This window comes from Papilio machaon, chromosome 28 (assembly GCF_912999745.1).
Source record: "Papilio machaon chromosome 28, ilPapMach1.1, whole genome shotgun sequence".
Lineage (NCBI taxonomy): Eukaryota > Metazoa > Arthropoda > Insecta > Lepidoptera > Papilionidae > Papilio > Papilio machaon.
The window spans coordinates 1542888-1565069 of NC_060013.1; the positions used below are offsets into that span (position 1 = coordinate 1542888).

Genomic DNA, 22182 nt, shown 5'->3' on the forward strand with positions numbered 1-22182 from the left:
GTGAACATTGCACCTTTGTTGCAGATAAAAAAAATCATTTGTCACGTTAATTAGATTTAAGTACTTTTTATTTAAACAAATGAAGAAAATATTAAAAGAATGGTTTTTAAACGCTCCATGGGGAAAAGTAGCTTGTAAGTATATTTTTGAATTAATTTATAAATGTTTCTAGCCGTCGCCCGCAACATCGTCCGCGCAGAATTAAAAAAATATTCTTCATCTGTGCCAAATTTCATCAAGATCCATTGAGACGTTCCAAAGATACCTTCTAACATCCACCCATCCATCCAAACTTTCGCATTTATAATATCGTCGTAGCTGTCGTCCGCGACTCCGTCTGCGCGTAACTAAAAATAAAACTTAATATAATATATATTAAGTTTTAACTAATTTATTAATTTATTAATTTAGTTATTAATTTACATTCTATTAATAATATTAATTATTTATTAATTTAGTTAACTTAATATAATATATATTAAGTTTTACTAGTAGTTATATCATAGTAGCCTATGTGTTCTTCCACACTATGTTCTTCATCTTTGCCAAATTTCTTCAAGAACCATTGAGCTGTTCTGGAGATACCTTTTAAGTAACATCCATACATCCATCTAAACTTTTGCATTTTTAATAATAGCAAGATAGCAAATGTTATAACTGAAATTTCAGAACAATTTATATTTTTCCAGTAATATCATGGGGTAATCCAAAAGGTGAGCCAGTGTTATTGATACATGGGAGACAGGACAGTGCGGCAACATTTATCCCTCTTCTAGAATTACTTCCTGATAAATATTATTATGTCGGAGTGGATATGCCCGGGAATGGTCTATCAGATCCATTACCTAAAGGTATTTATTTATTAAGAAAAAAAAAACAACAGCTTAGTATAAAAATTTACACATAAATATAACAAACATAGTCTTTATTAGTTTATTTTTTACTAGCTTTTACCCTCGACTCCGTCCGCGCGAAATAAAATATAGAACATGGGGTAAAAATTATCCTATGTCCGTTTCCTGGTTCTAAGCTACCTGCCCACCAATTTTCAGTCAAATCGATTCAGCCGTTCTTGAGTTATAAATAGTGTAACTAACACGACTTTCTTTTATATATTTTTTATGTAAAGGTTCCTACTTTGGTCTATAAAAATCATTTTATATGATTAATATAAGAAAACTATAAATAAAGTTTCCAATAGAATCTTTTTCAATACTTTACCGGTGCAGTGAAATTTAGCTACATTTCTCTTTTCACTATTAGAACCCACTTAAATCCTAAATGACTTAAATAAACTATATTAATCATAGTAAAAAAAATATTCATTTTAAACAAAGTTTGTACTAGAGAAGACATGAGTCTTAATGATCAAACAGTACTTCCTCGACACCGAGAAACATCTAAAAGCGAGAAAAATATCAGTCCCTTGGACTCATTTTATAAGCCCTAATTTTAGTCCACATTTCCCAAAAAGAAAAGGGTGGAAAGGCGAAGTAGATTTGACAGATTAGGGGACATACAGAAAGTGGATATATCCTCTTCCTATGCGTCCCCGCCTCGATCGATTAAAAGTAAGCAATGCATCTGTTCTAGTTCCACGCTTACACTTTCATGCACTTGCAGTTTAAACGCACACAACACAACACAACAAACACGCGCGCATTAACACTTAAAAGCAAACACACTTGCAATGTATTAGTCTAAGTCATAACGAAATGTAACAGAATAAAAATGTATAAAATTTCATATGTTATGGAAGAACGGGGCATCCTGACACAAGTATGTACTTACTTAAAAGGGTGCCTCAACCTAAAATTTGTTTGTAATAATTGTGTTTTGAAATAAATAAAATTTATTATTATTATTATATTATTATTCATTTATTCTCTTATTATATAATATATATATAATACATTTTATAAAAAAAAATTATCAAAATATATTATATAAAAAATAGTATACCACCGGCTGCGGAATCCCATTACTCAAACAACCAGTGGTGAGGGCTACAGAGACAGGAACCTCCTCACTATGCGCGCGGTTTCTAAAATAACTGCCTTTTTCTAAAATAACTGCCTTTTTATTATTATCTGTAATTGCCGTTATTGCCGTGGAGTTTTATTATTTTAAAGTTTTCTTTTAGGTGTGATGCTGACAAGAATATTTCCTGTATCTGTGGTACAATTAGTTGTGGAACATTTGAAATGGGATAAATTTACATATATCGGACATTCTATGGGAACTGAAATAGGTAAGTGTTTTCAAATTTGCTTTTTTTTTTTACAGTGAAACGTTACGGAGATAACTTCAAACAAACATACATCTAAACATTCGCATTTATAATATTAGTAAGATGACCTTTGTAATAATTTATTTTTGATGTATATTTCAGGTTTGTTTTACAACTCTGTCTTTCCCGGTAGAGTTAAAAGATGTATTTATTTAGACGGAGGTCCGGCTTTATGTAGAATATTAATAACTGATTTTTCTATATATTTCAAAACGCATTATATATACTATTATGATAATTATGAAAGGTATATAGTATTTTTTTTTTTAGTACTGCGACAAACTTAACTGACCTGATAACAGCCGGGGTGGCATCGGAATTATTATTTATTGAGATCACTTGTAGGTAATATTGGATTCAAGGAATACACTTATCATTTCTCAACAGGTTCTAGTTGATTTATAGGCTCATCTATATATATAAAAGAAAGTCGTGTTAGTTACACTATTTATAACTCAAGATCGGTCGAACTGATTTAGCTGAAAATTGATGGTGAGGTAGCTTAGAACTAGGAGACGGATATAGGAACTTTTTTATCTCGTGTGCTTTTTTTTATTCCGCGCGGACGGAGTCGCGGGTAAAAGCTAGTGTACAATAAACAATGCTTTTTCTAAGATCCATATTTCCAGAATTACTAATTTCAGACTCGTATCGTACAAGAAGTCTCTTTGAATGCAGCTCGTGTTGTAATTTTAATTTATTAAAGTTGATTTCTTTTGATTGCAACATATAGATGGAGTGTTTTATACAAATTTGATGTTAAATTTAGATTTGGCTTTCCAAATGATATTTTGTACTATGACACTGTAGGAATTTACCACAAATATTGGCTGCGGAGGACTTTTTTCTTGTCACTTTTGTGTACATGATCAGGTATTTCATTATCAGCTCACTATACGTCACCACTGAGGGGCTCGGAGCCTATCCCAAGTTAGAGGTGACTAGGACATAGTCAACCACGCTGGCCAAGTGCGGGTTGACTTCACACATATCATTGAATTTCTTCTCAGATATGTGCAGCATCACGATGTTTTCCTTCACCGTAAGAACGTCGGATAAATCTAATATATAAAATTCTCGTGTCACAGTTTTCGTTCCCGTACTCCTCCGAAACGGCTTGACCGATTCTCATGAAATTTTGTGAGCATATTCAGTAGGTCTGAGAATCGACCAACATCTATTTTTCATTTTTTTTTTTAATTACGCGCGGACGGAATCGCGGGCGACAGCTAGTGTACATATATAAATCGAAAAACACATTGGTACATGGCGGGATTCGAACCCAGGACCTGCAGATTGCAAGTCAAGTACTTAACATCTGAGCCACCGACACTCTTTTCACGATTATGTATTTGTTGGTTATATAACTATGGGTCTTAAAAATTTTTGTACTTTAATTTCATTTATGAAGGCAAAACCGTTTGTCATGTCATATGTGACAAGGATATAGTCAGTAAATTATGTCAGCACACTAGCGCCCTCTAATTAATATTTAAAAAAATCACATGATTCTTTTTACTGTAATTGTAATGAATTTTTTTTTTATATAATTTTCTGGTTCTCATCGGGTCAGTAAAGTTTGTCTCAATATAATTCTATTTCATTGCATTTTTTTATTTGTGGGAGTTATTTTTTTTGTTTTTTTAATTAACAATTCGTGTTATTTTCCAGTATAAATAATGATGATCGTATATTCAGCAAAGAATCAGCGCTGAAAGCTGTCATGAAAGCGAGAAAAATGACAAAACAACAGGCGGAGTTGATTCTGTCGAGAAATTTAAAGAAAATAGGTGAAGATAAATACAAGTAAGAGAAAAAAAAAACTTAACAAAGAAATCATTTTAAAGTGTTATTTTAATATTTATGATTGTTTTAAAATTAACGACAAAAATTCGACTAATTTTAGGTAAAACAGTAACAGAAGTCACCTTTGTAATATTGTTTTTGTCATTTAATAATAGATGGCGCGATTATAGATTCGTAGTGATTCAACTACTCGATGATAGATGGCGCTGTTAAAAAGTTTTGAAACTTCAAATTAATATTTATTACGAAAAGCTTCACATGTTGTTTGTTTTTAAAATTTACTTTATTTATTTTCAGGCTTTCTTGGGACAAAAGAGAGAAGATTTTGGCACCTCCTTTCGGTTCTATAGATTACTATTATGGTCTTTTCTCGCAAAATTGTCCTCCGACCCTTTTTATTTCTGCAAACCAGTCTGATGGAGGATACACTGAAGCTAAAGATTTAGTGAATCAATTAATATCAGATCTTAGCAAGAATATGACTTATTTCAAAGTTGTGACAGTAGATGGCGGTCATGACGTACATTTTACAAATCCTGAGAGGTTATCACAACATATTTTAGAATTTTTGGATGAAACGGAAAGAGTTAAAGCAAAACTTTGATGTTTTGAAATTTAACTATAAGGTGTAGGTATTTTATTGCAATGTTATTGTTGGGTTACTGTATTTTGTAAGTTTTTAACGAGTTTATTAAACAATTATGTACAAATTTGTTGATTTTTTCATTTTAGTGACATTCAAAAAGTTTTTTATTTTTAAAAAAGAAATGATTTCACGTTCCATTTTGTAGTACAGCGCCCTCTATTAGAACAAATGTGTAGGTCATAAAAAATTTTTACCTTCTAATTAAAAAAATCAACGCTAGATGGCACTAGAAGAAATATTTTCGGTAAATTTTTAAAACTACATTTAGGAATACGAACACTAGATGGCAATGGCTCACTCAAAGACCTTTAAAAGGTGAATTTTTGGAAAAAAAAAGTTAGGAGAAAAAGAAGGAAACATTTTCAATGGAAAAAGAAGAAAAAGAAAAAGGACATATTATATTTTTATTCATCATTTGTAGATATTGTAATGAAGCGAACAATTTTTACAGACGTCTATTCACATAAATATCTAATATTTTAAGAAATTCATTGAAGTATTAAATATGTTTTAACATCAATTTAATTTACTACATTCAAAATCTAAATTACAGAAACATTCAAATTTCGAAAACCTACACAGAATATAAATTGGAAAAAGTTTTGACATTAACTTTTTTTTACTTTGTTCTTAAACGTTACATTTAGCGGGAAAATTTTGTTTACAGTTAAAAAATATTTATATATTTATCACAAAACACAACCAATCAAATATTATTGCTTTTAAATATTTATTAAATACAATTTTTTAATATATTTAATTATATAAAAAGGTTTGTATGAATTAAAATATGTACAAGAAAATTAAATTATTAAATTACAAAATGAGTTTTACGGTATATTTTATCGAAACAAAAAAAAATTACGGATTAACTTTAAAAAAAACATAAACCCAGATAACGAAATATTTATAAAAAACTGAGGTTAATTCATTAATTTTATATAACATCTGTTCATTTGAATTTGATATAAATCTACAGAAATACTACAAAAATCATTAAAAATAAGTTTTTTACAATTTATCTAAAAACTAGTAAGTACTTATTTTATAAATAGAATAGACAATTATTTTACGTCCTACGAATATTGTCAAAAACAGGAACTTCGTGTTACAGACTAAATACATTATGCCATAGAAATTTTTTTTTGTAGTTTATAAACTAATAAAAATCTGACCAAGAATATAAAACCCTCGTCATTTTACGGATAAATATGAAACTTATGCAGATTAGAAAGTAATATAAAGAAAGAAAAATAAAATGTAAGCCGATTGAAGCGCCCTCATGACAGATTTTTATATTCTTGTTTTTTATATAAGATTTTTTTACTGCAATTCGATAACCTATCTGGCTCTTTACTAGTGAAACTAAAGTCTTACCTAGTTTATTATTTTCTACATCTGTACTGACAAAATTATCTGACCCGGCGGACATAAGTCAGACTAAATTATAGCAGCTCACTAGCGACATCCTATTTAAGTTGTAAAAGTGTCACAAGATCCTTGTCATGAATTTTTTCTTTTACGTCTTTTCCTATACCGAGGTATATTTTACATATTTTTTGTTAGAGTGACATCGTCAATTATGTCAATATTAGAATGAGATTTTTGGTGTACTTTCCGCTCGATAGTACCTTAATAATTTTGTCGACGACGACACGATTGTCACAAATATTCTAGCTAGGTCCACTGTACAGTGCGACAATTTAAATGAACGTGGGCGGGGGCGCTGCAGTTGCTTTAATGTTGCCATAGCAATATAATCCTTATTTTTGGGATTAAATAAGAATTTGTCAAGTTTTTCTTTGCATATTTTTATACCAGTAAAGTGCATGAAATAAATATTTTTTTGTTAATATTTCGACTGATTATTTGGGTATTAACATTTCTATAATTAATTACTTAATAATTTAGTAAAACAAACCACAAACAGATGAGAACAACGACTCAAAGGGAGAGCTGTCAAAAATTGCATTTCTTAAGATGGCGGCGTTAGTTCCTTTTTTCGCCACGTCCATATAAAGCATTGTCGCACTATAAGTGAAACTAATACCGAGAAAGTTTATTATTATTTACAATATTATTTTCACTATAAGAAAGATAGTCACAAGTAAACTACGTAATTCTATTTTTATATATTTTTTACATATTAACCACGATTTTTCATTGATTACTAGAAGAAAAAATTACAAAAATTACTTTTGGATAATCTACTGTAGTTAAGATGTCAAACTTATATGACACACTACATCTATAGATTATATATCGGACAGAACAGACAGAACAAAACATGTTTTGAAGTTAATCTTGAGGTATAACGAACACATTGTTAGTAACACAATTTACTACACAAGTTTGAATTTTTTATATAATACAATATTTACAAACTGATATTTCACATTTATAAATAAAAAAACATATATAATAAAAAAAAAATTGTTTAAAAATAAACATTTTACATAATTTATTTACGAGGTAAATATAATAAATACGGAGAAAGTTCATTTAAAATATAATAAAAATAAATAAATTGCAGGTTAATTATTTTTTTAATTATGTACATAATATCTATATGTATTATTTTGTAAATAAAATAGTAAATAATAAAATGCCAAACACTGGCAGTGATAATTGTAAAAAAAACAAAAATTAATAAATAAATATACTTAATACGAAATAAATCACAAAACAATACGCACTCGTACTCCACTGCATCGACACTTATTCAATATTGCCATCCCTTATATTCTAAATTACAAAACAGAAACAACAATATTTATTAATACATCAATACAGTGAACACTATGTTCACATTACACTAAAAACTGCATTAGTTTTTCTTATAGCAACACCATAGCCCACCATAGATACCGCTGGCGTGACGCTGTAGAGCTAGACCTGCTGGAGCTACAAGCGATGGACTGGCAGGAGAAGGCACAGGACAGACGACTCTGGCGATCTCTTGTGTCGGAGGCAAAGACCCACTTTGGGTCGCTGCGCCAGCGGAGTAAGTAAGTAAGTAAGTAACACCATAGCCCAAAACCACAGATCAACATGGTGTAATGCGGCTGTAAAAAGGTTTAAGTATAGACTCATAAAAAATGACCCGGTGGTAATTGAAAGTAAATTACAATAGCCCATTTGCGCCCTCTGACAAAGCCACAAGATTCTCGTAGTACTGTAGCTGTCTTGTGGCATTTTGTACGTCTAAGTTTTACATATTCTCCGTTAAAAAGTTTGATTAGCAGCGATAGCAGCGCCTCTCTGACAGTGTCAGATTACTTGGTCGCTTTTTGTATTTAATACGGCAGGTTATCTCTTAAGAATGCTTGCTTTTGGTAACCTTTTCTCAAACATTTCCCCCACCAGGACCGTTGAGTGCACATTTTGACAGGTTTAAGAATGAAACATTTTGTTTGTACTACATTGAAGAATAATTTGCCAACCATATTGGATACCGAAGTATCGGCGAGTTTTAGACAAGCCCGGAATCTGGAATAAAAAATACATTTAACAAATAATTATTTGATACATTTATTAATAGTAGTAGTCTATAAACTTGGACTGTCATTTTTTATCTACAAGTTAAAACTTCTCTATATTTTTTAACACTGGGGTGGTGGTAAAGAAAATATAACATCATTCTAATATATTCTAATTCTGTACTAAAATAGAAAAAAAGCTGACAAATATACGATAAAAAGCACAATAAAATGGACGATATAAAACGTGCGAGCCAACTAAAAAGGCTATCATTATTTTAAAGCTTTAATAAAACGATACGATAAAATAAAAGCCAAATGATACTTGACCAATAGGTATTAATATAATCTGTCTTATCTGACTTCATGCTACTCTGTGAAAAGCCGATGCGACAGTTTTTAGGGTTGCCAGAAAAAAAATTAAAAAGTGCTAAAACATCGTAAAAAATTGATTTTCATAAAGGAAATTAAGTTTTTGGGTAACTTTATTATGTGTGTTGTATTATTAATTTTATAAAATTTTTTGAAGCAAATTTTATTAGCCGAAAAGAAAGAACATTGTTCGCAACAATTTTTACAAAAAAAAAAAAAAGAAAAACTGTTGCGATAATTTGTATGATAAAATGAAACCAGATTACGTATATGTTTGATACAAAAAAATCCTATAATAATAATAAATAATATTTAAAACATTGTTCTTACTATTTTGATTTTTGTTACGTATTCATTAAACTTTTTATTATTAAAAATATTCGTAGATATGAAAAAAATACAGAAACTCACAACGGACTTGTAAAATCTTATAGAATCGCAATTATGTCCTTGTCGTCTTTAACTTTTTGTGGTTATATCTTACAAGATTATATAAAATAACTAATAGCCAAAGAAATATTAAATTTTGTCATTCAAATGTCCATTTTTACTGCCGGCGCCGGCTGTCATCGTTTCCCGCCATTTTATGACGTTTAGATCATAAATTGGCGCGAATTGCCCTCTCAAATGACGTTTATTGTGTGTGTTTGATCGTAATCAATTAGAGTTCATAGATTATTTAAACTATAATCTTACTAATATTATAAATGCGAATGTTTAGATGGATGTTTGTTTGAAGGTATCTCCGGAACGGCTCAATGGATCTTGATGAAATTTGGCACAGATGTAGAACATAGTTTGGAAGAACACATAGGCATAGTTTTTAAGTTTTTTTTATTGCCGTGCGGACAGAGTCACAGGCGACATCAAGTGTTAAATAAAATTTAAAATAAAATATTATCTCTTAATATATAGATTACTAGTTGTGGACTACGTCCGCATGGATATAAAATAAAACTTAATCAGTATGTATTCTTTCAGACTATGTTCTACATCTATGCGAAATTTCAACGAGATCAGCCATTCTGGAGATACCTTACTACCAAACATCCATTCATCCAAACATTACATATATAGAAAATTGTACATATATTATTGGTTTATGGTTTGGTTAAGAAACAAAATCTAATATGAATTTTTAGGATAGAAAATAAATCTAGATTATTATAGATATAAAATTTACAACGATAACAAAATCGTTGGTGTGAACGTAAAATAGCACTGGTTGGCAAATAAATGCCGAATCTATAACTTCAATGGTGTGCTGTCAAACGCAGCGTTGAGAAGCGCAGAGGGTGCTTACAGTGCATCACCTGATATACAACGCTATTATGTGCACTCCACTATTATTTTACTGATAAATTATTATTTTATAAATATAACAATAGTGTTTTAAGTCTTTTAAGTAATATTAAACAGTGGTAGAGACATTTCGTGCAAAATTTATTGCACAAAAAGGGTCAGGTGGAACTGTGAAAAACCACGACCACAGAAAACAGCCGTCAATTGGAAGACATTTTGCCTTTCATCTGATGAAAGAATAAATACAAGACAGCTACAGTACAAAGATCTTATGACATTTATTTGACATTGATATAGTAGCGAGCGTCGGTGGCTCAGGGTTAAGCACTTGACTTGCAATCTGCAGTTCCAGGGTTCGAATCCCGCCATGTACCAATGTGTTTTTCGATTTACATATGTACATTTATCCGACGTTCTTACTGTGAAGGAAAACATCGTGATGCACCTGCACATATCTGAGAAGAAATTCAATGATATGTGTGAAGTCAACCGACCTGTACTTGGCCAGCGTGGTTGACTATGGCCTAGTCACCCCTAACTTGGGGTAGGCTCCGAGCCCCTCGGTGAGGACGTATAGTGAGCTGATGATAGTAGCGCTAGTGATCTGTGGTACTTTTATATAACTTATGTCCACCGGGTCAGATATCCTTGGAGGTCTATACCAATAACAGAAGAATTAATACACAATAATGACCCAACTATTTTTTCGGTTCTTGACTTTTAGAACGTCAATTACGTTATTTTCCCAGCTTTTGGGAGAGGCTTGCGGATTACCGACGGCTGACAAAGCCTCTAGCACTTAACGAGACGCCTTATAGCGGTTTATACTCTTTGACGTATGTTGTCATAGAGTAATGTACGAATAGAGGGGACTGTGGACGAAATCGCAAGTTATTCTTTTTTAACAGTTTATTGAGAATTATAATTGTTCATAATTAATTTTGACAATTATAGTTTTATTAATTTATGAATAAGTTAGAAAATAATATAGTTGTAGTAATTCTTTTAAGACTCGCTATTCTTATCTTAGATAAACAAGTATGTCTTTCAGCAAAAGTTTATTATTAAATATCGTAAATGATAAGAAAAAAAATGTTAATAAAAAAAGGTAGTATAAATTAAAAAGATCTCTTCCGCCATTACAAACACATTATTTTCATAATAGAAATGAATAAAGTGATATTCAAAATGGACCGCTGTTTAAATAAAAAAAATATCTCTATGTTCGCATTACTCTGTGATTCCGAGACGGGATTGTCGCCCGCTCTTTCGCTTCATTTGGCAAAGTTCTGGTCAAGCTTTTTTAGTGATGTGCAAAACGTTATATCGATAGATTAACAATAGTTTTGTATTGACCATTTGGTAATCCGTTTTATTTTTATCACTGTTACCGTATTCGTCTCTTAGCAACACGCCCATCGAAAACAACGGATTCAAAATTTTCTTAAAGATTTTTTTTTATTTCATAAGGTGACAAACGAGCAAGCGACCACCTGAATACGCCTATAATGCGAAGGGACTGCTGCCCTGATAGACATCCGCAACTTCAGATGCGTTGCCGTTTAAACGACAAAGGAGGAGACGCACAGAAAGATTTTATATCAAATTCATTTCCCCATTCCATCTTTTCCTTATAAGAAAAGAGTAGGAAAGGAACGTGGGTTAAAATTAGGCCTTCGGCACGCATACCTATCAGACGAAACGCGGAATTGCTTCCACTTCACGCCTGTCTTCTGTGTGGTTATGGTATTTCACCGGTCGACCCCGCCCATTCGTGCACCCAACAAAAATTGTTGTTGCGAAATCTATCACTGTTAAAGATCCGCAGTTTAATTCAAAATGAAATTATGCGACGCCTACAAACTACATAAGTGCTCTGACGATGATTGAAAATTTAAATCGATTTCAATATATCAAATTAATAATAACAGTCTAAATTTTATAAGTTTCGAGAACAGAATTTTGGGCAAAAGAATACCAATGTAAAAAAAAAATTAATATCGATATCGATATATTAATGTAACAACATTCTATCGGCTGTGTTACCATAAGTGGCTTAGTTACAGTAGCAAGTGGCAAACATCGACTCGATGCGGGCCCTCAGAACAAAAGCGGGGATTACCGCCGAAAAAGAATTAGTGAAAATACAAAAATGGCAGAACGACTTTTGTTTTTTTTTACTCGTTAACCGAAAGCGCCGGTCAGCAAGGAGTATTTTTATTCCAAGGAGGTTGTGAAGTTGTAGTTTTGTTTCAGCCCGTATGCCTTTATCGTTCTTTGAAGTAAAGAAAAATAATTGTAGACGGTTAGTTGGTTCTTTGATTTTGACGGTTTGATTGCGATTAAATTTTACGATATGTTCTTTGTGTTTTTTTTTGTGGCAAATTTTTTTAATGATACTTCTAAAAGACATTTTTCGGTATTATTTTCGCTGTGAAACCATTGACAACTTCGTTTTTTTATACTTTAAAGAAAATAATTATACCGTTAAATGATCACTAGTTGAAAATGTAACCGCAAGTTTTTACCGAACTGTTTCATTTTTCGACTCCAGTATAAAATAAAATATTCTCTTATCAAATTCGTTTAAAAAAAGCGTCAATTCTACAGCACCGCTGCCATCTTGAAAGACGTTCGAAATTCGAAAATCGCGCGCGGCTGAATGGGCGCGTAATGACGCGGAAAGCACAGAATAAACAGGTGTACTCGACTTGTATGTCTTCAAGGATTTTATTAACTGTACTTTGGTTTTTAAGTATGAAGTTTCACAAAAATATTCTCGGAGGCTTCGAATAAAAATATGTCAATAACCTTGGTCTGTAAAAAACTAAAGAAAAGTTTTAACTCATATTTTTAAACTTGAAATATCAACTTAGAAATAAATAATAATTTAATATACCTGTTAAATAGATCAGACAGATCGAACTCAATTTTTTTTTTAAATAATTTGAAGGCACGTCTCAATTTGTTCACACGCATACGGATTTATGGCTTAAGTTTTTGCATATCATATTGTTTAACTATTTATCTTTCGCCAAATTAATTTACATCTTGTATAAAATATAATTTAAAAATTAAAATATGTAAAAACCGCGCCATAACGCTGTCATCGATCTGTCAATAGGCGGGGCGTCCGCCATCTTTTCTTTCCACTTATCAGCACGCTTCGTAGGATTTATAATGTGTGAATAATACGACTTTGGAGGTTAACTACATTGTGTGACAATACATAAATTATGAACGTCAAATAAGGGTGGAAAGGTGTAGGGAGGAGATGGTTTCTTTGTCGTTTATTGGAGATAACTATTACCTTTGTTAATCGAAACGGAAAGGTTCTTTTCTGTTGTTAAACGATGAATTTTGTTAGGGTGGATTTATCTGGTATTATTAACGATACCATACAAGTATACAGTTACAAGTTTATTTTATTGGAACGAAGTTCCTTATCGCGCGTTGTGAAAGGGGGCTAGACGGAAAAAATTCTTACGAAAAGTTGTCACGACACTTTTTGCTATAGTAAGTATGTTAACGACGAATGAGCGCTACTTCACCATGGCAACGACGTGACAATATATAACGAAAATTCATAGAAATAAAATGTACTTGTGAAGACTTAAGTTTTTTATTCATAGAATAAACATTGGTTCCTTCACTAATTAATCGAAAGGAACTTCGTTCCATCCGGGTGTCCCTTGACACCTTTCAAGTTTTTTTTACTAATATTATAAATCAGAATGTTTGGATGTGTGGATGGTAGATGTTGCGTGCGACTCCTTCCGCGCGGTATTAAAAAAAACTAAATAAATAACCTATGTGTTCTTCCAGACTATGTTCTACATCTATACTAAATTTCAGCGAGAACAAACATCAATCTATACATAAACCATTCACATTTATAATATTAGTAAGAAAAAATAAGATAAATATGTCACATTTTAGTATTACAAAAGTAAAAATTAGTTTTGAGGTTAGAAAATTTTTACGCGCGAAAAACGATATACTTTTTCGTTCTTTGTTGCAATCTAAAGTCTAAAAACTATATAACCTACGTTTCTTAAGAAATAATTTTTAGTTAAACAAAAAAATGTGATTTTGCTGTAAAAAGGTCAATTAAAGCCTTATAAAACTAACTAGATGTTTCAACGCATTATATGAATGCCTGACTTTTTTATACATTGACAGCTATAAGGATTCTTAGCATCTCCAAACCATAGATAAAATCAAAGATGGGTTCGTATGATAGACTCTACAATTCGAGTGTTTTTTTTTCTTAGTCTATCACTATCATTTATTTAAAATCTACGACTTGATCCCTTTTTGTGTTAATAGTTTTAATGGCTTATTTGAATTCGATTAGTTTTATAATTATACCTATACTAGCTGTTGCCCGGGACTATGTCTACGCGGAATTAAAAAACTTAATAAGTAGCCTATGTGTTCTTTCGGATTATGTTCTACATCAGTGCTAAATTTCATCAATATCCGTTGAGCCGTTCCGGAGATACATTCAAACAAACACTCATCGATCTATCTAAAGCAGGGATTCTCAAAGTGGTCGATATTTTACTTAAAGCATTGCTAATTCTCACTCTGTCTTCTATTGACCTAAGTCAGAATTAATAATAATAATAATTGATCTTAAAAGTAGGTAATTTGGCCTTGGGGTCTGAGGTAACAGTTCATTTTGGAAAAGGGGGTCACTTGTCCAATATAGTTTGGGGATCCCTGATCTAAACATTCGTAGTTACAATATTAGTAGTTACAATAGTAATTTTAACAGATTGAAAATGGGTCCTATATGATAAAAAGTGCATTTTTCAGTAAAGCTATATCATTAATATAGCTTTCAGATATCTTAGAGGCTCTTTATTTCTCGCGAGTAGCGTTGCCAGGCGTCCAGCGTTTTTGATTGCTTGTCCGGCCAAAATAAACGGTTTTCTGGCTTTTGTTAGGATTTTTACATTTCCCAAACGAGAGTGTACCTATTAATACTGAGACAAAATTCTAAATAATATAGGGTCTCCGAACTTTCTACACAAATGTCCGGTCATACTGGCTGGTCTGTCCGGCTAGTAGGTTTGGCGACCTGGCAACCCTACTCGCGAATCGCATAGGATACGTCGCGCGGCGTAGCGTGATGTGGGGGGAGGTCACTGCATATCGCGCCGAAGACCTTGAACCGCCAAGATATTTGAAAAAAAAAAATATTGTTCCACAAAATTTTACAATTTCTTAGGACTCTTCTGTGGTATGTACCTGTGTTACAGGAGGTAGTGCCTTCTCTTATATATATATAATCGAAGTCTTAAATAGGTACTTATTTCTACAGTATGCTTGTATGTGTCCGCGAGCGCGCACATGTGTATATGTATGTGTGTGTATGTATATTTGACAAGATTACTTCCTTCGATCCTTAGATCCTTTACTGACATATAAGTAATTATTTTATTTTAATTCTGTATTCTACTTGAAATATTATAGTTTAAGATATTTAAATGTTCATTTCAGGATTATAACAATCTTATTTAGAAGAAACATTTTTCAAACAACTCTCAGAACAACAAAAGACTCTAGCAGAGCACTAAATAAAAAGAATTCCTATTGGATAGAATATTACGATTAATAATTATAAATCCACCTTTTCTGTAGTCAACACTTTGATAGCGTTTTACGTCCACAATCTACAAGAGATTAGCGGCACAAATCACTACAATATATCTCTTAAAATGGACCCAAATGTTTCTCGTAATCACCATGGCACATTAATTGAGACATACCTCAGTCGTCTATACGTTGTTGAAAAAAAAAAGTAGTAAAATAAATGTAAAAAAAAAGTACAACCCTGTCGTCGGAAAAGATATGAATTATTTAGAACATAGTCAGTTGTGGAGTGGCTTTGTAATTAGTTTTATTTTCTTAAAAGTTCACACTTCTTTTAAATGCAAAAAGAATATGATATTTACCAAAACATTAAATAAATATTATAAAAGCTATAAGCTGACGAGAAGCTATTATATAACTTATATTGATATAATACTTTTCTCGTTTGGGTTATATGTATAAAAGAAGAAAATACTAACAAGATAAATCTATAATGCAAAAGTGAACTTATGTAGTTGGTGAGAGTTTGTCTCAAATAAACTTATTACTACTAACTTTGGAATGTTCAGATTCGGAATATTCCAAAAAAAAGGCATTAGAAAAACCCGCGATATAACCATTTAGCGAAAGAGTTCAAATGAACATTGTTATGAAGTTATTTATCTGTCATCATTAAATTTGATTAAATCAGGGTTTATGTATTTCAATAAAGTAAATCATTAAACACTACTAAAACTGTTGTAAGTGACAATTAATCAATTGAAAAATAATTATACAGCTATTTACTCCACACCTTCCGTTGTTCCAAAGAAGACAATTACAAAAAAATCCGATGGTATCAGATCGAACTAATTGGTGCTCATAAATTATCCTGGCACACCTTCTATAATGTCTCCAGAGCTTAGACGAAGGTGTGTCAGGTTGTATTGATAACTTACATTTCAATACAAGAATTTAATTACACAATCAAGACAGACTCTGTCTTCTAAACGTCATTTTCGCCACCGGTAGATATCAAGCGCCTGATAATTGATTTTAGAAAAAAAAACGAATAAAATAATTGCTATTCGTATTTCAAAAATGTTTTACATCAATACGTTTACAACAACAAAAGCCACACGTAATAAGAAGCAATGTAGATAAAATAAATAATGGCAGGAAATAAACAATAACATTAATGTTTAAATAAAAAATAAATTTAATTCTATTATTCTATTGGCGGTACTATCTAAAATAACAATAGACAATTGAACATCGAATGTTGCAAGTTGTGAAATCTAAAAATCTACTAACAATACTCGAATTGTTACAACAATTTCAACTCTAACGATTTCAACTAACCAACAACTTGTCGTAACTTGCAATAGTTTAACGATCTGAACAATTTGAGGGCTAAAGTGCTTCAAACCAATATTACATTCATGCTTCTGTTAGTTGCAGTTTGTATTTTTTTTATCTGTACGAACCTTTCGTCGCATCGGCAATGCATTAGTGTATTCACTCGCCAGTTGTAAAGTCCATATTTCTTCTCCATACCGCCGATCCAAAATGGGCACCTTAAGTCGTGAACTCGGCAGCATCTGTCAGTACGTGTATAACCTCCAAGTTGGGAATAATGTGTCGCAGAGAATCCTTTGCCGCACCATTTTGTACCAGGCACTCGTAGTAACTCCATAGCGTCCCGCTTTTTTCTGTCGAGTTTATTTTTTATTGCGGCCAGTATTTTTAAAAACATTTTTTTTAATTTTCGAACGACAATGCAAAGACTTCGTTGTAAATGTTGCCAGTATTAAGACCACCGTCATTTTATGGTAGTAAACAATAATCCTTATTGGTCATAGAATCGGATTGAGCTATAAAATCGACGCGTCAACAAACGTACCATAGATCACTGGATTTTATTACTTTATTGCGCACTTAGGGAGGGAAAATAAATAAAAGTTGTCTATGGCACCGCTAATTACCAACTACGGAGATCTGATATCTTTATATCGCGGTCGATGTGAAAGTAGATATTACTTTAATATAAGGGATCAAGTCGATGTTAAATTTATGTTACAATAATATTTTAACGATTTTCACAAGTACTGTAATTTATGTTATACGTTTACGTACTTTTAGAACAGTTTACTTTGTTCATATGACTGCAGTGACACATAATGTCATCTCTCAAATTGTCTTTGAAAAAACAGAGACAAAATGTGTCCCAACTGCCACGACATTTGAAACTCAGGATTGTATTATTAAAAGATAGTTCGTGGGAAGATTTTTAGTCTGTGACGTTGATTGGACATTAAAAGTTTATGATTTAGTACCACAATAAAGGCGCCCAGTTTATCTCTAATGACCATCTTTACCGGGAACCTAAGGTTAAATAAATTTAGATTTATTTAATGGAATAGATCCTTACTGACTTTATGGTGTTTTACTTTTAGGTTTTTAAATTGACACTATGGTAACAAGTGTATTACTATCTCACTCATTTTCTTAGAAAAACAGAGATAGTAACAGTGTAAAAATAAACTTTATTAGTAGCCTATGTGTTCTTCCAGATGTTCTCTACATGTATGCCAAATTTCATTAAGATCAATTCAGCCGTTCCGGAGATACCTTCAAACAAACATCCATCCATTCATCTAAACATTTGCATTTATAATATTAGTAAGATTATAGGAAGTCTGAAATTATGTCCAATTAGCTGTCGCCCGCGACTCCATCCGCGAGGAATTAAAAGAAAATTAGTATGTGTTCTTTAAGACTATATTTTACATCTATGCCAAATTTCAGCGAGATCCGTCTAGCTGTTCTGGAGATACGTAATAACAAATGTTTATCCATCCATCCATCCATCTAAACATTCGCATTTATAATATTAGTAAGAAATAAGATTGTTTTTTATAAAAAGCAACAAACTTATTTAAATCTAGACAAATCAAAATAAAACATTTTGTTACCAAAACCAAAAACAATGGTGTAATTTTCCTTAATCCCGCCAAAATGTTAAAAGCCGTTGATGACGTTTTTTGTAGCAAGATGGGGTTGCTAGTAAAAATAATATCGCCTTGGACAAGTTCAGATATATTCATAACGTAAAAAGTAAATAAAAATGCAAATTTTATCACTCAAATGCGTAGGGTATTTGTGTGACAAGTAATAAGGTTTAGAAATTAAAATAAAATAAATTTCTAAAATGACTGAATCAATCATTCAACAAAGAGAAATTATTGTAATTTCAAACTCCAAAACTACTAAATTGATATCTTTTATTTCCTTTTAAAAAAGAGACAAACAATTTCTAATCAAAGCATAATATTTAAATTCATTCATTAAAAATAATCAGAACCTATCCAAAGCATGACCACCACCAAAACTCAATCCAAAAAACAACTACCAAATCGGTAGATTTTTTCAACAAAAAAAAAAACAAAAAGAAACAAACCTCCTATCGCAACGGCAATGCGAGATCGTATACGGCCTATAGTTAAAATAGGCGAAACGCTTTCTGAAGGCGCCGATGTTGGCCCTGCAATTGTCGTGGGCCCTACAGCACATATCTTCATTACTATCGTCGCCTAGTTCGTTGTACCTTTCCGCTAATTGACCGGCTCCGCACCATTTCGTTCCGGGCATTATAAAATTCTCCCTGAACGATCTTCTAGACCTGTTATTGGTTACATGTTAGTTAATTATTTTTGGTAGGATTTTAAATCGTATGATTGTTAAAGCATGCGATGGATGTTAGAAGTTATGAAATTAAATGATGTTGGTTGGTTTCTACAGCGCGGTGTTAAAGAAAACTTCCAGTGTTGTCATTTTAGAAAAAACTTATCTTATTGGTAGATTTTAAATACATTCTTTATTGCTTTATTAGTAATGCTTGGTAGATAAAATGTTACCATTCACGCAAATACGTAATCTTATGAAATGTAAAATGAATCAAATTGAGCACAGAGACAATGACATTTTCGAAATCGACCTAGGTAGTTTGGTTAATTTTTAGCATAACCTATAATCCACATTCAAAAACGTCTAGCACTCTCACTTTAAAGTTAAAAAATAGAGTTCATTTTTACTAATTTATTATCTTCGTTGTTGTTACACCCAATTCACAAAATCTGTTAGGACGATGAATATGAAGGAGACGAGATATTGTGATCGTGAAGGAAAGACTAAGAGACTTTTTCAGCTGCGAGGTTCCAGCTAACAAATTTATGGCAGAAGTGAAAAACATTTTCCAAAGCATATTTACAGTGTAAGAAAAAATAGTTTTAACACCATGATATTGAAAGATTATTCGTTAGTAAATCAAGTATCTTACTAATATTATAAATGATAATTTTTATATGTATGGATGTTTGTTAGAAGGTATCACAGGAGAGGCTTAACGGATCTGGATGAAATTTATATAGATGAAAATAGTCTAGAAGAACACATAGGCTACTAATTAAGTTTTTTTTTAATTCCGCACGGACGGAGTTCCGGACTACAGCTGGTAATATTATAAACTAGCTTTTACCCGTGACTCCGTCCGCGTGGAATGAAAAAATGCACACAAGATAAAAAAGTTCCTATGTCCGTCTCCTAGTTCTAAGCTACCTCCCCATCAATTTTCAGATAAATCAGTTCGACCGATCTTGAGTTATAAATAGTGTAACTAACACAACTTTCTTTTATATATATAGATGTGAATGTTTAGATGGATGGATGTTTGTTACAAGTTATCTCCAGAACAGCTGCATTGATCTCGCTGAAATTTGTCACAGATGTAGAACATAATCTGGAAGAACACATAGGCTACTAATTAAGTTTTTTTTTTTAAATTCCGCGCGGACGGAGTTGCGGGTGACAGCTAGTTTTACTTAATTGTTTAACGAAAATCATTGCATATTATGATGTAAAGCATTTTGAAGTTTTGTTTTTATTCCAGCCATTTCATCGGTATCGTATTTTTAACAGAAATAAAACGTAAAATAAATACAGTCTAACCTGAGGAAGCGAGAAACTTTTACAAGCGAGAGTCATTGTCCTGTCCTGACGGAAGACTGCTAGAAGCGAGAACCTCGGGTTAGTGGAAACCTCTATAAGCGAGAGAAATATTTCGTTGGATTCCCCCTTATCCAGGTTCGACTATATTATAAATTATATTTTATTTCAAAAATTGAGTGTGAAGAATATAATTGTTAGAAACCAAGAACATATAATATTTTACAATAAATTAAATATAAAGAAAGGTAATTTTCCCAATATTGCTGGTTAGTCACAGAATGACTGATAAAAAGGAAAAAAAAAAATAGTGTCGATGAAAAAAGAAGTCCTTGCATTGTCGTAAAGAAATTGTAAAGATCAGAGTGATGTAACCTATGATATAAATAGACCACAGATAATAAAACGGTGCATTTATTATTCTATGTACATAAAGTGCATTAAAATTATTTGGCCCGGAGTGGCGCTGTTACCGCGATTCATTCTGTTAGAAAATACTTACAAAAGACTTAGAAATCTTATACGCAAATGGCCAGATAAGTTTGTCGCACAATACATTTTCAAAGTTACACGCTTTAATAACAAAATAAAGTCATATGGCAAAGCCAATTCTAAAACTACCTATTTCATTTTATTTTATTTTAACATTGGGCAACACAATTACTCCGATTTTTGAACAACCTTTTTCTTGTAATTAAAAAACTAATAAAAAGCGTATAACTTCTTAATGTTTTTTTTCTAAATAAATAGTTACCTTGTTAATACTTCTTCTCCAATTTTATTTTTATTTGACATCATATAAGTCAATTCTTCATGTCTTTCCAAACATTCCATTTTTAATCTGTCATAATTTAACCAGTTGGCGATATCTGGCGGTAATTTTTCATTGTCCTTTAATAACCTCAAAGTGACATTTCCAAAATGGCGGTAAAATCTTTCGTCTTCATTGTCGTTTTTCTCTAAAATTTTATAAGTTTGCTCCTCTAGTGCTAATTTTAATTCTTTTCTTAATGTTTTTAGGAAGTTTCTAGTAGTTTTGCTATCGGCAAGATATTCGCAATCTTGTATTACGCCATCTGGTGTGTAAATTACTTGAACAAGATGGCGACCGTCGGTCAGCTGACGTAGTTTTATCCCTCTTCTGTAACAATAGAAAGAACGCTATAAAATGAATAAAAAATATCACCAGTTTATTTGAATACTAGTTATAATAAGAACTAGCTTGTGTACATTCACCTAGTAATTTGGATGAAATTGATTTTCTGATGATTCTCTATGCTACAGAGATAACAAAAAGCAATAACTTTTATTACAATAAATCAAGATTATTACAATTTTTAGAAATCTAAATCGTACAAATTAGACATTCTGTAACGTGACAGGAAACACTATAAGAAAGCATGACGTCACGTGGACGACGCCTTTGGCATTTTGATTAATTTCAGTTCTGTACAAAAATTGCGAATTCAGTATCACAACAACATGCACAGATATAGTGTCGCCAGGCGTCCGGATAAAGCAGACATAGGTAGCCGGCCAAAATAAACGGTTTTCCGGCTTTTGTTAGGCTTTTTACATTTCTCAAACGAGAGTGTACCTATTAATACTGACACAAAATCCTAAATAATATAGGGTGTCCGACCTTTGTACCAAAATGTCCGGCCAAACTGACTGATCTGTCCGTCTAGTAGGTTTGGCGACCT

The 22182-nt window shown here is 31.9% G+C and overlaps 2 protein-coding genes across 3 annotated transcripts in view; one reads left to right on the plus strand and one right to left on the minus strand.

Annotated features, from left to right (window-relative positions):
- On the plus strand, positions 1-4767 carry LOC106709800 (serine hydrolase-like protein). The gene is made up of 6 exons (XM_014501688.2): positions 1-134; positions 690-851; positions 2144-2251; positions 2393-2537; positions 3962-4096; positions 4394-4767. The coding sequence occupies exons 1-6, from the start codon at positions 80-82 to the stop codon at positions 4698-4700; spliced, it is 912 nt and encodes a 303-aa protein (XP_014357174.2). The 5' UTR covers positions 1-79; the 3' UTR covers positions 4701-4767.
- Positions 4768-7761: 2994 nt separating this feature from the next.
- The window catches only part of LOC106709712, a 47536-nt gene continuing 33115 nt past the window's right edge, over positions 7762-22182 (minus strand). The window contains exons 3-6 of one of the 2 annotated variants that reach the window (XM_045685008.1): positions 21234-21620; positions 18936-19157; positions 16963-17187; positions 7762-8231 (exon numbers count right to left, since the gene is read on the minus strand). In XM_045685008.1, coding sequence (XP_045540964.1) covers positions 8039-8231; positions 16963-17187; positions 18936-19157; positions 21234-21620 — 1027 coding nt within the window. In that variant the 3' untranslated portion in view covers positions 7762-8038. The remainder of the gene's footprint in view (positions 8232-16962; positions 17188-18935; positions 19158-21233; positions 21621-22182) is intronic. The other variant, XM_045685009.1, reaches the window with a different exon arrangement.

Coding starts and splice junctions, on each gene's coding strand:
- LOC106709800 (XM_014501688.2), top strand. CDS start 80: ATGAAGAAAATATTAAAAGAATGGTTTTTAAACGCTCCATGGGGAAAA. Junction 135..689: donor TCCATGGGGAAAAGTAGCTT/GTAAGTATATTT, acceptor ATATTTTTCCAG/TAATATCATGGGGTAATCCA. Junction 852..2,143: donor ATCAGATCCATTACCTAAAG/GTATTTATTTAT, acceptor GTTTTCTTTTAG/GTGTGATGCTGACAAGAATA.